Source organism: Bos grunniens, chromosome 1 (assembly GCF_055505025.1).
Source record: "Bos grunniens cultivar Pamir isolate PY7600 chromosome 1, Bosgru_T2T1.0, whole genome shotgun sequence".
Classification (NCBI taxonomy): domain Eukaryota; kingdom Metazoa; phylum Chordata; class Mammalia; order Artiodactyla; family Bovidae; genus Bos; species Bos grunniens.
In genome coordinates, this window is record NC_141165.1 from 153,822,708 (window position 1) to 153,839,259 (window position 16,552).

The 16,552-nt window shown below is 51.6% G+C and overlaps 1 protein-coding gene across 2 annotated transcripts in view; it reads left to right on the plus strand.

Moving 5' to 3' along the window:
• Positions 1 to 1,769: 1,769 nt before the first annotated feature.
• HUNK (hormonally up-regulated Neu-associated kinase) overlaps positions 1,770 to 16,552 on the plus strand; it is a 132,539-nt gene continuing 117,756 nt past the window's right edge. For both annotated transcript variants that reach the window (XM_086413136.1, XM_086413148.1), the window contains exon 1: positions 1,770 to 2,155. In XM_086413136.1, the coding sequence (XP_086269262.1) occupies positions 1,892 to 2,155 (264 nt within the window). In that variant the 5' untranslated portion in view covers positions 1,770 to 1,891. The remainder of the gene's footprint in view (positions 2,156 to 16,552) is intronic.

Below are 16,552 nucleotides of genomic sequence, written 5' to 3' on the forward strand. Positions count from 1 at the left end.
AATCTGAGACATTATTGTGATTACATTGGCCTTGCAGAAATTATGGGAGTGGAGTGGTGGTAAAGAAGCCCCTTAAGCACAACAAGAAAAACATTTTTAAAGTGTATTTTTAATATTGGGAAAAGGGAACGACGAGAAGGCTGATGGAAAACAACCTCAGTCATAACCCGTGAGTAGCTGATTATAGCATTTTTGAAATGAGATCTACTTAAAATAGGCGTTTCTCTGGGTTAGAAAGCCCCGGAGACACTGGATTAATGACTGCCGAGCATCCCTTTCTCATCCTGCCCCGCCCCAATCTCAGAGCACTGACGTGGATCGTGCCATAATTGTTTACCAAGGAATTAGTAGTGAAAGGAACTTGGTTAGGACCAAATCCTGCCTTTCAGCTCTGATGCTGTAACTCTGACGGGGGGTTAAGTACGCATTAAACGCTGGCGCCTTTTATCTGGCTGCTCAACAGGTAGCATTTTGTAATACAAAAGGGGGGTATCTCCCCCTACCAGCCCTCCACTCGCCACCCCCACCTCCCTGCCCTAATTTTTGCTTTGAGAAGACTTTGGGGATCCCGGAGAGGATCAGAGTGGTCAGGGCGGCTGCACTTGTTTACCAGAGATGAGCAGGGTCCGGGCGCCTCAGAACAAAAGCCTCCAGGAGCAGGGAGCGCTGGTCCACCGCGTCCTGCAATCGCCGGCGTCGTTTCAATGGAAAGCAGCGAAGGTGTAAATGTACAGGCAGAGGGAGCAAACGCCCTGATTCCTACGTTGCTGCTGCTACTATTATTGTTGCGGCTGCTCCTCCTCCAACACCGCGTGCCCGCCTGGTGTGAGCCCAGGCTTTCGCCACTCCATCCTTCCATCCATCCACCCATCCCTCTATCCATCCATCCGGGGTCCAGAGGGTCCTACTGTGTGCGGGGCCTGGGGCTGGATACCGGGCACTTAAACCACAGTCCACCGGCTTCGAGAGCGCCTCCTTCCTTTCCTCCTGCCCCGGGTGGGTGCGGCTGCTGGTGGCGGATTTCTTCGCCGAAAGGTCCAGAAAGCCCAAGCCCAGAAGCCGGGCGAGAGGCACAAGCGGAGGCGGCCCGACTTGGGCGGCCCGGGAGCGCGCATCTCAGAGGCCGCGCGGGGTCCCCCCCAGTCTGGAGCTCAGGTGGCCCCGCCGCCCCCCTCCTAGGGCCCTCCCCTCTCCGGCGAGGGTCGAGTTTGGCTGTTGCGCGCGGGGAAGGAGGGGCTACGAGGGATTTGAAAGTGCACACGCTGCGGAGTGGAGCTCGCATCTGTTCCCGCCGCCCGCGACCGGATTAAATTTCTGCAAATTCAAACTGAATGGGGCTTTCTTCTGCTGCCTTCCAGAGGGCGCCTGCAGCCCGCCGCGCGCGCCGGCTCTCGGGCGGGAGCGGCCGCCCGGCGCGCAGCTAGGAACCAGCGAGCCGGACCCGCGTCCGTGCGGGCCAGCTGGTGGCGGCGAGGGCGGAGGCGGCCAAGGCGCCCCAGACTCCGGGACCAGACATCTCGGCTCCGGGACCCGGCACCAGATCGCGCCCCCAACCGCCCCAACGCCCCTCCACGGCCGGCGCGCTCCCTGCGCACCCGAGCCAGGAGACGGTCACTAGCCGCCTGGACGGGACTCGGGGCAGGGTCTCCGCAAGGAGCCTCAGTAGAAGAACTTCTTGTGGGTGGGGGGCGGGTCCCCGGTACCCCGTGGCCCGGCGGCCGCTATTGTCTGCGCGCGGCGCGCGGCGGCGGCCAGGGGCGCGGGAGCGGCAGGCCGGGCGGGGCCGGGCCCAAGGCAGCTGCGGCGGCGGCGGCGGCGGCGGGAGGAGCCCGGGGAGCCGGCCGAAGAGGAGGAGGAGCCGCGAGCGCGGGAGCCGAACCGGAGCGGTGCGATGCCGGCGGCGGCGGGGGACGGGCTCCTGGGCGAGCCGGCGGCGCCCGGGGGTGGCGGCGGCGGCGCCGAGGACGCGGCCAGGCCGGCGGCCGCCTGCGAAGGAAGTTTCCTGCCGGCCTGGGTGAGCGGCGTGCCCCGAGAGCGGCTCCGCGACTTCCAGCACCACAAGCGCGTGGGCAACTACCTCATCGGCAGCAGAAAGCTGGGCGAGGGCTCCTTCGCCAAGGTGCGCGAGGGGCTGCACGTGCTGACCGGAGAGAAGGTGAGCCGCCCGGGGCTCTGGCCCCTGGATCCCCCCCGCCTCTCAGCCCCGGGATGGGAGATCGGGGCGGGAGGGGCGGTGGGGACCCTACGGAGAGCCCTGCGCTGCGAGTCTGGCTGTGGAGCCCCGGCCCAGCACCCCCCCGCTCCGCCTGCTTTTCCTCTCGGGTTGAACGCGGGGTCGAGCCAAACGCGTGTGCTAGCTCTCGCAGACCGGGATACTGGCATTTCCCAGAGGAGCGATCTGGAGTCACTTTCCCTGGTGGGGTGGGGGAGTGGGGGGCGACTGGTTTCGCCGCGAAGCCAGCCGCCCGCAGCCTTTTTGCATCTCGAAGGGCGCCGCCTGGCGGACACCAGCGCGGGGTTGGGGTGCAGTGCGGGGAGGGGGGCACTCTGCTCTCGGGCCGATAGGGGCGGCAAGATCAGTGGAGAAGCTGGACCCAGGACTAGAGTGCGTGGGCCCTGATGTTGAAGGTGGGAGAGCCGATTAGCCAGCCCTTGGGGCCAATTTAGAGGCTGATCCCCCTCGCGGGCTCTGGGGAGAAGGTAGGGAAAGGCCGAGACCCCAGGGACATTCCCACCTGTGGGGTGCGGAGTTAGGGAACGTTTTACCTGGTCACAGGAGGGTTTTCACACGCCGCCCCTCCCACCATCCACCTTTCCCGCCCCTACGTCCTGGATCACCCTCACCGCACCCCCAGACATCCCACCCCCTCCTTCCCTCCTCACTCCCGCGGCTGGGGTGGGAGCCACTGGCACTGATACCCCCAGACTTCAGATGTTGGGAGAGACCTTATCTTCTAGAAGCGAGGAAAGCAAAGGAAGACCTCCTCCCGCCCCCAAGCCCCCCAGACACCTGAAGGGGCAGCCCCTCCAGCCCCTTGGAAAGTTAGCAGGGTGTGAGCCCTTGTCAGGCAAGGCCCTGCTAGACCTCAGCTGTTCACCTAGATCTGAGAAGAAACTCAATACAGGATGACTTACTTTTGAGATGCTGCGCAAGCTAGCCCGGGAGTTACCCTAAGTTTGGAGCCACTTCAGGCTGGAGCTTCATGGTCATCGCAGACTCAAGGCTCCCCCCATCCCCACCGCAGGCTGGGGCTTGCTCAGCCCAGGTTGGGTGGGTAGCAACTCCCTTTGGTGGCCCATTCAGAGAGAGAGACGCCAGCAGTTTGGGAAAGGCAGGGAGGCTCCGGGCTTCCCACCTGCCCAGCCACTCTCTGCCCTGGGATCCTCTGCCAGTCTGGGGATCCCAGACGCACTGCTGTGGGCCCTCTGACCCCAGGGCGAACTGCCGTGCCCTCTGACCCCCAGCTTCTCCTGGCTTTAACCTCTCTTGCCAGTTCCCTCGTGTGTGCTGGAACCCCTGGCATGTGACTGCAGGTCTTCATCGCCCTTGTCACTTGTTCCCTTCCTACAGTCTCTCGAGGTGGTGTGCCCCTTTGTTTCGGGTAAGTGGGGTTAGCAGTGAGTACTTTTCAAAGTGCCTCTGGCTTCAATTTCCATGCACAAGGGGGAGTGTTTGGGGGAGGAACTCACTGAATGGAGGGGCTCTTTCAAGAAGAAGAAGAAAACCCCTCCAAACCTCCTTCTAGTCCAAAGTGAGCGGCAGCGCCGCTTACTCCTGGGTTCGCAGTGGGCTGGGAACTTAACCCATCGCGTCTGGGAGAAGGCGGGGATGCCCGCGGATCCGGCTCGCTAATTACAGAGCGCTCACTTCCGAGTGCCAGGCACTGGTAATAGAACTTTCTTTTCACTCGAAATGTAGAGCAATCAGTCTGGTTACGTCCATTTCCTCTTTGAAACTTAGCAGAAAGAGACGAGGTGCTCTGCTCACAGCACAATGGGCAACGTTTAGGCGCGCGCGCGCTCCCCCTGCCCGGCCACTTAGCTTGTTCGGGCTGCCTTATTCTCTCCTGTGGCTCGGCTCCTCGCCGCTGCCCTTTCCCTCCCTAACATCAGGCTGTGTGCTTTGGCTGAACGGCCCGGGGTTGCACTCCGAACTCAGTCCCTAGCCGGGTGCTGCGGTTCTGGAGCTCAGGGCTGGGCCCCAGGCACTCTGGAATGCGAGGAATTCCTGCCCGGATGGAGTCCAGTGAGGATTCCGCCCCCCCACCCCTCGCACCCCTTAGGGGCTCACGCCCGTTTTTCTCATCTTGTCTTTTTCAAACGCTGCATTTCACTTCCTCTCCGCAAGGGGAGGACCAATTAATTGGACGTAAAATTATTGCGCTGGACTAACTGATTGAATCTAGTTAAGGAAGGTGGATCTTAGAGTGGTGGAGGACAGTGGGAGATATTTCTGATGTGTGCCCTACTTCAGCCGGGAGAATCAGGGGCTCCGGGACTGCAAGCCTCCTGAGAAGTCTGGATTTTAGTTCACTTAATGGCCAGCTTTAAAGAAACGATGGGTGTCATTCATAGCTTGTATCTCACAGATCCAATAACGCCTTGCTGCTGATGCTGCTAAGTCGCTTTAGTCGTGTGAAACTCTGTGCGACCCCATAGACGGCAGCCCACCAGGCTCTGCTGTCCCTGGGATTCTCCAGGCAAGAACACTGGAGTGGGTTGCCATTTCCTTCTCCAATGCATGAAAGTGAAAAGTTAAAGTGAAGTCGCTCAGTTGTGTCCAACTCTTCGAGACTCCATGGACTGCAGCCTACCAGGCCCCTCCGTCCATGGGATTTTCCAGGCAAGAGTACTGGAGTGAGTTGCCATTGCCTTCTCCTAATAATGCCTTAATGCTTAACTAATAGATTTGGGGTTTTGGCAGATTGCAGAGATTAAAATGTGTGTGTGTGTGTGTGTGTGTGTGTGTATGACTCTACCTTGTGTGTGTGTGTGTGTGTGTGTGTGTGTGTGTGTAGATGACTAACTAGGAAGGACTGCTGAGTTGATGAGTCCCCAGCCCCACTCATGTGCTGGATCCTGTCTTACTAAGAACAAAACAAAGGTGAAATCAACCTCACACAATTTGCAGCCTTCCAGGTCTCTTTAAAAGGTGACCTATTAATAGAGATTTCACCCAGAAAGTGGTTACTCCTGAGAGCCAAGCCAGGGGACAACTGGAGGTGACAGGACCTGGAGGAAGGGAAATGAAATGTCCCCAGAGTAGGTGATGTGAGTGTCCCAGGAGGCCCGCTCCTCTCAATAATTCCCCCTTTGGGGAGGTGCGTACTTTTCGGAGAAAGCTCTTCACTTTTCTTTTTTCCTTTCTTTTTGAGAGGGCACAGACCACAGACCACACACGAAGTCATGAATGCTATACTAAGATGTGTGTCTGGGGGAATCGATGCATTCTGCCCCACCCCTGCCCCCCACAGCACCCCCAGAGTGTAAGGATCCAGGGCAACCTGTCCTGAGGAATCAGTTCAGGAAAAATCTGCAAAGGTGGGTGGAGAAAAGGAAGAAGAGGAGGCGCCCCATGCCCGCAGTTGCGGTCTCAAACTGGGCACGTTATTTTGGGTGATTTATGCCAAAATCCAGAGTATCACTGGTTTAGGGCACTTGGTGTGCGTTGCATTTTGACTTGTGCACGTTTCCAAAAAGCTTTGGGTGCCATGCTCCATGGCACGCTGCGAATTACTCTCTGAATCAGGTTGAAAAACGAGACACTTTTCCCTGACTTTCATCCAATCCTATCTTATCAAGAGGCACCTTTTCCCATCACTGCCTGCAGGACAGTGTCCCCGCCCCCTCTCCCCCGGCCCTGGCTTTTCTTTTGCATACCTCTTTCCAAAGTTGTTTGAGAGTCATTTGAATCCGGTTGGCCCTTTTACTGCTTGAAAAAAACCGACGGCTTTGGGCAGGGCCTCACTTCGTCCTCTAGGAGCTTTCAGGTGGTACAGCCTGCCTTAACGTGGCTTTAAAAATAAATCATTCACTAGATCATGTGAAACTCTTTAACCAGCACATTCTGAGTCTTGTCTTTGACTAAGTTGATGATTAGACGAGGAAAAAAAAATGATGACAGGATCAGACTTTGAAAAGGATTCTCAGTGGCTTTGAGACAAAGAATGAAGTTGCCGTGCGGGAGTATGAAGTGATAACTTGTAAAGTCCCAGAAGGGAGGTGTGCTCACAGCCTCTGATGCTGGTCCCCAATACCTGGGCAATGCAGAGTCTCTGGCACTTGATAGGTTTTGGTACTTAATTTTTCAAAAGTATTTGTTTCTCTATCTATGGCTGCACTGGGTCTTTGTTGCTGCAGGGCTGCTCTTTGTTGCGGTGCACGGACTTCTCATTGCCGTGGCTTCTCTTGTTGCAGAGCACGGGGTCGAGGGTGCACAGATGTCAGTCGTCACAGCACATGAGTGCAGTAGTGTGACATGGGCTCTAGAGCATGGGCTCAGTAGTTCTGCCTCACTGGCTCAGTTGCCTAGCGACTTGCAGTATCTTCCCGGACCAGGGATTGAACCCGGGTCCCCTGCATTGGCAGGTGGATCCTTAACCGCTGGGCCACCAGGAAGGCCCAAGGTTATCACATTTAAAACATGAAGAAAGTGTAGTTGGAGAGGCTGACAGGGATGAGCCTAGGTGCCTTCAGGTATAGAGCTGTTTTCACCGACAGGCAAAACTGCAGGAAGGGGAAAATAGTTATTGCCGCAATTACTTTTTTTGGTGATTAAGTCTCTGTGAAGTTAGGTACGTAAAATGATTGGTTAAGATGCTTAATACCTTGTTCTAACCCTTAGTTTTTTTTTTAAAGCCTGTTAATCATTTTCATTGGAGCTATTTTGGGGCTAAAAATAAGGGTTGCCTGCTTAGGAAGTTGCCAATAATTATGCCCGAGCATAATAGCTCCAGGTACCTGGAGTGAAGGAGTTACTAAAAATAGAATTTACTATGTTTTTCAGAGCAGGAAATATGACTAATTTTAGAGGTGGCCTTTTGGCAGATCTGTTTTTAGCAAGTATTTCGGAGACAAACAGGTGCTAAATCCTGTAGTTTTTTTTTTAAGTGCTAGAAATTTAGGGGTAATAGCTCTGAGGCACAAGAAATGCTTAAGGAACTGGATATTCCTATTAACCCTCAGCAGGGATTTCTTGGCAAGTGAGAGGCATCGGGCAAAAAGCACCTGCTCCAAGAGTCGAGTGTGATAAGGCTGTGCCTATAATTTCGGAGATTGCATGCTGCAGTTCGAAGGCACAGTCTTTTTTGAACTTCCTGCCCTGCCTCATCTTTTTGAAGTCCTTGTGAATGATGGAAATTGGCACGTAGGGCTCGCTTCTCAGTGTTCATTGATCCTCAAGTCCCAAGGACTTCAAAGGACGCTTTGAGTCAGCACAACAGTGCTGAACCATGCCCGTGAAGAGGAGCACAACCTGAAATTTTCTCTGTGGGTGTGTGGAGTCATTGCTACAGGCTGGGCTCAACTACAGCGGTGTGCACACTGGAGGTTGTTCCAGGGCCACATGGTGGTCATCCATGCCCGGGGTTCTCCTCCCAGGAGGTGTGGGGAGTGGCCCCCATTGTCTGCCCTGAGAGGGGGCAGGCTGGGTGTCCTCTGTGAAAAAGTGGGCTGGGCAAGAGGTATCATTTATCTTGGGCTATACACCCCATCTCGATTATTCATGGTAACCGAGCAACCTGCTTGCTCTCTTGGCTAATTGAAACCTATAGATAATCCCTGAGCCTTATTTTTAGCAAACTGGCGAAACCGCTTCCCCCACTCAGCCTGGGCCCTGGCCGCTTTCAAGTGCTGATCTGAATTGAATTTCACGTTCTCTGATGCAGTGCTGCTGGCTGGTAGGATGACCGGCAGGAGAGGGGTGAACCACGGGGCCTGAACGGTACCCAAGGAGGCGGAGGCTTCTACAAAGGCAGAGAGAGCTGTCGCCCCTCCTTTCTCCTGAATGCCAGCTCAGCGGTAGAGCGCTTTGTGGCGTATCCAGAGTCTTCCATGCATTTTCTCATTAGATGCTTGAAGTGACCCTGAGCAAATAAGAACCACCTCTCGGGTATCCTTACCTGCGTTGACCATGAGGAGGTTGGCCTGGGTGGATTTTTTCCTCTGACCTTCTCTTCTCTATTGTCAGGGTGTGCACATGCTAAGTTGTTTGAGTCGTGTCCCAACTCTTTGCGACACTGTGGACTGTAGCCCACCAGACTGCTCTGTCCGTGGGATTCTCCAGGCATGAATACTGGGGTGGGTTGCCATGCCCTCCTCCAGGGGATCTTCCCGATCCAGGGATCTAACCCACGTCTCCTGCGTTTTCCGCATTGGATGCCCTAACAAATGACCGAAAGGGGAGGGGAGTTTGGGGGAGAATGGATAGATGTGTATATATGGCTGAGTGGCTCTGCTGTGCACCTGAAGCTATCAGAATGTTGTTAACTGGCTACTGGTGCTCAGTTGCTAAGTCACGTCCAACTCTTTGGACATGGACTGTAGCACGCCAGGCTCCTCTGTCTTCTGCCATCTCCTGGAGTTTGCTCACACTCATGTCCATTGAGTCAGTGATGCTGTCCAACCATCTCTTCCTCTGCCACCCCTGTCTCCTTTTGCAATACAAAATAAGAAGTTTCTTTCAAAAAATGACCACAAACTGGGGGACTTAAAACAACAAAATTTTATTTTCTTAGACTTCTGGAAGCCCAGAGTCCAAAATCAAGGTGTGGGTGAACCTCTGAAAGCTTTAGGGGAGGTTCTGGTACTTGCCAACCATCCCTGGCGTGTCTGGGCTTGGGGCTGCAACACCCCAGCGTCTGCCTCTGTCCTCACAGGTCCTTCTATCCCCTGTGAGTCTTCTCTGTCTCCAAATCTCCCTCTCCTTATAAGGACACCAGCCATGCGATTTAGAAAAGTAGTAAAAGTGTCAGTCACTCAGTTGCGTCTGACTCTTTGCAAGCCCCTGCCAGGCTCCTCTGTCCATGGGATTCTCCAGGCAAGAATACTGGAGTGGGTAGCCATTTCCTTCTCCAGGGCATCTTCTGGACCTAGGGGTTGAACCCAGGTCTTCGGCATTGCAGTTCAGTTCAGTCACTCAGTTGTGTCCAACTCTTTGCGACCTCATGGACTACATTGCAGGCAGATTCTTTACTGTCTGAGCCACAAGGGAAGCCAGTCCAAATGGATTTAGGGTCCACTGTAAACTAGTAGGAGCTCGCCTTGATGACATCTGCAAAGATCCCATTTCTCATAAGGCCATATTCACAGGTGCCAAGGGTGGGTGGGACCTACGCATCTCTCTGCGGGGCACAGTTCAACCCGCAACAGCTTCTTAGATGATGAGGACTGGATTGTAGGTGACTTCCTGGGAAGCAGACCTTGGGAAGGAAGGAGTGTGGTCTTGTGGGCTTGGTGTATATCAGCACCGTGAGAGGAGGAGAGGTGAGGGGAGGCGGGGGGAGAAGTCAGGCAGCCTTGGACCCTGATGCAGTCCCAGCTCAAGTCCTCCACCCACGCCATGCTGTTCTCCAGTAGCTGAGACGTCCAAACTGGAGGCTTTAGGTCCTTATATCTTTATATCTAGGGAGGGGTCCGGGTTGGGGGGAAGGGCCCTGGAAGATCATTGGCTGGGAGCGGCCCTGGAGAGGGGCGTGGCCTTGGACACTCGCCAAGGGCAGTTTCTGGGGCGAGCTCGCAGCAGAGTTCAGCAGCTGCGGAGGAAGTTCTTGGCCCAGAAGGGGAAGCGGGGCAGCGGGGCCAGGTGTCCACGGTTTCCTGCGGGAGACGGGCCAGAGTTCAGGGTCTTGATCTGAATCCAGGCCAGTTCCATAAACGGAGTGGGGGGCTCCCTGCGTCACCTTGCCCACCTAGTGTGGAGCTAGCCTCCTCTGGAATGAGGGAACAGCTCACAGAGGCTAGTTCCCAACACCGAGCATCATCGTGGGAATATTCCGGCATCATGTTTCTTTTCACTAGGATGCCCAGGGCTCTCTGTTGGGTTTGTGGGTGCTTTTGAGATACAGTTATACATTCTATGTATTTTCTCTTGAGGATGTCATGGCCACAGAGTTGGGCTAACTTGTCCGCCAGTGGGTCTAATCAAGAGACAGTGGGAGAGACCCTCCCTTTTGATCACTCCTGAGTTGTGGGGAACTGGATAGTTCTCTGAGTCCTGGTTTGGGACATTTGGGTGACAGAAGGGTTGCTAGGTGAGCGCCATCTCCTAACATCCTGTTACCACCTCCACTGAACTGGCTCTGCCCTTCCTAGCTGCTGCTGCTGCTAAGTCGCTTCAGTTGTGTCTGACTCTGTGCGACCCCACAGACGGCAGCCCACCAGGCTCCCCCGTTCCTGGGATTCTTCAGGCAAGAACACTGGAGTGGGTTGCCATTTCCTTCTCCAATGCGTGAAAGTGAAAAGTGAAAGTGAAGTCGTTCAGTTGTGTCCGACTCTTAGCGACCTCGTGGACTGCAGCCTACCAGGCTCCTCTGTCCATGGGATTTTCCAGGCAAGAGTACTGGAGTGGGGTGCCATTGCCTTCTCTGCCCTCCCTAACTATGCGGTTTCTACTTACTGAATCCTTTTTGGTTTTTAATCACTTGTATGTGTTTATGTTTTAAGAGTCATTTGGTTAAAGTCTAGAATGGGTGATACAGACACGTGGTCTTAAATGGAAAGGTTTCCAGAGAGGGTGCAGCTAGAGGTAATTCTGCCTCTACCTGGGTGCCTGGGTGTTTGTTGGGTTCCTCTCCCCAGAGGCAGTCCCGCTTCTGGCTTCCTGTGTCTCCTTCCACACTTACTCCATCTGCATCCAAGTGTGCATACATTTGATATTCTATACGCATACATTTGTAAATGGATAGATATAGGAAGAGATATTTTTACACCATACTTGCTGTTCAGTGTGTTGCTTTTTTCACTTAGCAGTATGTCTCGAACATCCTTTCCCCAAATTTACTAAAGAATTGTCTTACTCTTTTTAATTACTGCGTGGTATTTAGTACATGCTGTTGTTGTTCGGTTGCTAAGCCGTGTCCGATTTTTTTCAACCCCATGGACAATAGCCCGCCAGGCTCTTCTGTCCATGGGTTTTTCCAGGCAAGAATACTGGAGTGGGTAGCCATTTCCTTCCCCAGGGGATCTTCCCAGACCAGGGATCAAAACTGCATCTCCTGCACTGGCAGAAGGATTCTTTACCACTATGCCACCATGGAAGCCCATTCAGTACATGGAGGTACCATATTTATTTAGCCATTCCTTGATGAGGAAGTCAATGGACATTAGTTAACAAATTAAGCACAATTAAAGAATGGGCATTTAGGTTGCATACGATTTTTTTGTTACAGTAAATCCCCTACATATGAATTGAGTTCTGTTCTGAGAGCACATTCTGAGAGTAAGTCCAGTTTGTTTGGAAATCCAACAAAGTTAGCCTAGGTACCCAACTAGTGCAATCAGTCATAGAGTACTGTGCTGTAATAGGTGTATAATACTTTTCACACAAAGAATACATAAAAACAAACACAAAAGTAAAGAAAACCTTTTTAGTCTTACAGTGCCTTGAAAAGTATAGCACAGTACCACAGCTGACATGCACGGGATGGCGTCTCGTGAACAGGCAAGAAGCGTTACTGACTAGAGGTGGGAGATGGTAGAGCGGAAGGATCATTAGCAATAGGAGGTGAAGGGCAAGCTGCAGTGTCACTCCAGTTGATGGCAGAGGCTCTGAGCTTGAAATAAAGATACTGAGCGACTGGACTCTATACAGTGCTGTACAGTGAAGTACACAAAAGCACAACCATTTGTAGAGGATGCAGGCGCGTGACAATGTACACCAGACATGTGAACTTACTTGCGTGATTGGACGTGTGATTGCCCAGTTGCATCTTTGAAAGTTCACAGCTTGAAGGTTCGTATGTAGGGGACTTGCTGTATCTCCAAATTGTGGTGTAGTACATATCTGTGCCTATGTATCATCTTGTAAATGTTCAAGTATATCTGAGGTTTAAATTCCTAGTTCTAGGTGGAAGGGTATGTCTGATTTTCTTTTTTTTTGGCCGCACTGTGTGGCTTTCAGGGTTTTAGTTCCCCGACCAGGGATCAAACCCTGGCCCTGGTAATGACAGTGCCCACTGAGTCCTAACCACTGGACGCCAGGGAATCCCCAAGGATATGACTGTTTAAACTGTTGATGAGTCTTGCCAAATTGCCTGCCAAGGAAGTTGTCCTAGTTTATACTCTCATCAACCTGGTGTGGGGACATCTCTCCAGATTTTTATCAGTATAAGATACTGTCAGACTTTTTGATCTTTGCCAATCTAGTTGGTTAAACTTAATATCTTGTACTATGTGTAGTTTATCATATTTGTGAGTTGAACATATTTCATATGTCCAACAACAATTTGCATTTCATTTCTGTTCATTGTTCGTGACCATTCACCATTTTCCCTTGGGTTGTTGGTCTTTCTCTTCCTGATTTATAAGCACTTGTATGTATTAAGGCAATCAGTTCTCTTTCATGTATTTTGAATCCTCTTTTTGATGTATTTTGAAGCCTGACCCATCTTGCTTGCTCCCTGTTTCCTCTTTGTCTTAGTTTCTTGGTAGTTCTCGCAGTGGTTCCCTGGATTCCATTAACTAGCAAGGGACCATAGCTGAGCTGTGAGGTTCTGTTCAGTTCAGTTCAGTCACTCAGTCTTTGCGACCCCATGGACTGCAGCATGCCAGGCCTCCCTGTCCATCGCTAACTCTTGGAGCTTACTCAAACTCATTGAGTTGGTGATGCCATCCAACCACCTCATCCTCTGTCATCCCCTTCTCCTCCCACTTTCAATCTTTGAAGTTCTGTGGATCCCTGTAAATTGTACATGTATAAATATATTTCTGGGACAAGGATCCATAACTTCATCAGATTCTAAAAGGAATTATTTACTGAGCTACTGCTTTGTTGCTCCTCCCTGTCCGCAGTGCTGTCTGAATGGAGGTTTGTGTGTTGGGATGAGGATTTGGGTCACTGTGGTGTGTTAGCACCCCTGCTAATTGAGTTGAGTTGCAGATTACACTCAGGTGAGGCAGGTGTACAGTTGAGACTATGACCTTGGCTTGACATGCCTGATTTCTGCCTTCCTGCCCCTGCCATGCCTGGTCCCAGGGAAAGGATGTGATAGAGTGTAGACGGGTCTTTGGGAGAGCTTGACTCTTGCTCGGGCAACTCTGAATCGTGTCCTGTTATTTCTTCCTAGAAAAGAGGATGGATAGAGTGTGTGGTGGGCGGATGAGAAGAAAGAAAAAGAGGGACATTGGGAGAAGTGAAATCCTTTTAAGGACCAAAAGCTGCTGTTTAACTTGGACATAAAATGCACTGAGCCAGGTGTAAGCACAGGTGTATGCCTGGGGCCTTTCGGGGCTGTTTTGTCCACCCAGGAAGCCCCTTGAGGGCTGGTCCTGGTGGAGTGAACAACCAGGCCTGTTTGGGACCCTGGGGGTCAGCATAGGCTCTCTCTGATGACCCTCTGTATTGTCCCCATCCCCTGTTGCTCTCTGCCCCCTCACCTTGCTCTGTCTTTCCTCAAAGTGCATCCCATCACCTGTGTTAGTTGCTAGAGCCCCTGGACTAAGTACCACACACTAGGCGGTTAAATAACAGACTTACTGCCGCACGGTTCTGGAGGTCAGAGCCCAGGTCAGGGCTGGGTCTGCTCCAGGCCCCTCTCCTTGGTCTGTGGACGGCTGTCTTCCCGCTGTGTCCCTTCACGTCGTTGCCCTCTGTGTGTGTCATCTGCATTTCCCCTTTCTACGAGGATGTCAGTCATATTGGATCAGGGTCCGTCCTGATAACCTCACGTGATGACCTCTGGCAAGATCATCGTTGCCAAATAAGGTCACGTTCTCAGGTCCTGGGGGTTAGTCTGAATGTGTCCCCTCAGAGTTCATAGGTTAAAACCTCATCCCTGAGGTGATGGTATTAGGAGGTGGGGGCTTTGGAAGGTGATTAGGCATGAAAGCAGAGCCCTCATGAGTGGGATTTGTGGTCTTAAAGAGGAGACCCCAGTAGCACGGGGAACTCAGCTCAGTGCCCTGTGATGACCTAGATGGGTGAGATGGGAGGCCCAGGAGGGAAGGGGTATATGTATACAGATAGCTGGTTTGCCTCGTTGTACAGCAGAAACTAACAGAACGCTGTAAGGCAATTATACTCCAAATACATACCCTTAAAAAGAAAAAAGAGAGACCCCAGAAAGCTCTTTTGCCCGCTCTGCCACGTGAAGACACGGTGAGTAGATGTCAGTCGATGAACCAGGGAGAGAACTCTGACCAGATACCAAATCTAAGCCTGGATCTTGGACTTCCCAGCCTTCAGAATTGGGAGAAATAAATTTCTGCTATTTATAAGCCATCTAGCCTCTGGTACGTGTTGTAGCAGCCTGGACAGACTGAGACAGGACTTACACTGATGAATTGGGGGCGGACTCCCTCCAACTCGTAACATCACCTGATCCCATGGTATGTATTTACGGGCTCATGTGTTTATTATTTGCCTCCCCACTAGCCTGGAAGCCCCAAGAGGAAGGGAGCACTGCTGTATGCCTGGTGGCTAGAATAGTACCTGGTAGAGAAAGGATGCTCAGAATGTTTTCTGAATGGACTGAAGAATGCTTTGGTCTCCCTAGGACATGGGGATGACCTTCTGGATGGCAGTGATGTTCTAGTTGGCCGGGAATGGTTTGAAAGCCCTGTCTGTCTCACTCGCTGGCCTTTCCTGGTTGTGCCCATGTGAGCGGTGGGTAGATGGGACAGGTGGTCCAGCTAGAGCTCTTTGGGAAACATTCCAGACCCAGAACAGCTGTGCCTTCTTCGGGGACTCATTAAGGAAGCCACCTAGGCATTAGAGGGACCTACCGGAGGCAGAAAAATATTCTGCAGTATCATAGGAATGTTAAAGGACCCTCAGCTCTTTGCTGAGAAAATGTACCGACACCACAACAGATGGACGACGCTGCTATTTGCAAACATACATTTCTTTGGATGTCTCCCATGGAGATATATGGAGCTTTGGATTCTGTCTCTTTGACTACACATTTTTTTTTTTTTATAAGTTTATCAGTCTCTTGGCCAGCTTGCTGCCAAAGCATTTAGCAAACCTGCTTACTTCTCTTGCCTGTTCTCTGAGCCGTTTGATTTGTTCTCATCCCTTTCCTTGAGTTTTTCTGTCATTTTTTTTAATGAAGTATAGTTGATTTACAATGTTGTGTTAATTTCTGCTGTACAACAGAATGTTTGGCATATATATTTATATATATGATTCCCTGGTAGCGCAGACGGTAAAGAGTCTGCCTGCAGTGCTGGAGACCCATGTTCGATCCCTGGGTCGGGAAGATCCCCTGGCGAAGGAAATGGCAACCCACTCCAGTATTCTTGCCTGGAGAATCCCATGGACGGAGGAACCTGACAGGCTATAGTCCATGGGGTCCCAAAGAGTTGGATATGACTGAGCGACTTCACTTTAACTTTTTACTTTCATATATATATATACTTTTCATATATATATGTGTTCCTTTTTATCTTCTTTTAAATTATGGTTTATCATAGGGTATTGAAGATAGTTCCATGTGCTGTACAGTAGGACCTTGTTTATCCATTCTATATATAAAAAATACATATATATCCATTCTATATATATCCCTTCTTACATCTGCTGACCCTGACCTCCTGCTCCATCCCTCCCCTAACCTCCTCCCCCTTGGCAGCCACTAGTCTGCTCTCTGTGTCTGTGATTCGGTGTCTGTTTCATGGACTGGCTCATTTGTACTGTAGTTTAGATCTGGCATATCACATATCATATATAAATATTCCCCATATACATGAATGATATCACATGGTGGTATGATAATCTCTTATTTGTTTCAATGTTGCTGCAGATGGCATTATTTCATTCCTGTTTTATGGCTGAGTAGTATTCCACTGTACATATATCACATCTCATATATATATATATTTTTGGGGGGGTGTTGTACCTTGTGGCTTTTGAGATCTTAGTTCCTTGACCAGGGATTGAGCCTGGGGCTGTGGCAGTGAAGGGGCCCAAGTCCTAACCCCTGGGCCACCAGGGAAGTCCCTGTGCCACGTGTTTATTCTTTCGTCTATTGATGCACATTTAGGTTGTTGCCACGTCTCGGCTATTGTGAACAGCGCTTCTGTGAACAAGAGGGTGCATGCATCTTTTTGAGTTATGGTTTTGTCTATATGCCCAGGAGTGGGATCGCTGGATCATGTGGTAGCTCTGTGTTTAGTTTTTTAAGGAACCTCCATATGGTTCTCCATAGTGGCTGCCCCAATTCACATTCCCACCAACAGTGTCGGAGGGTTCCCCTTTCTCTACACTCTCTCCACCGTTTGTTATTTGCAGACTTTTTAATGATGGCCACTCTGGTGTGAGGTGACACCTCATTGTGGTTCTGATTTGCATTTCTCTAATAACTGGCCATGTTGTAGCTCTGCCATTTTAATCTCC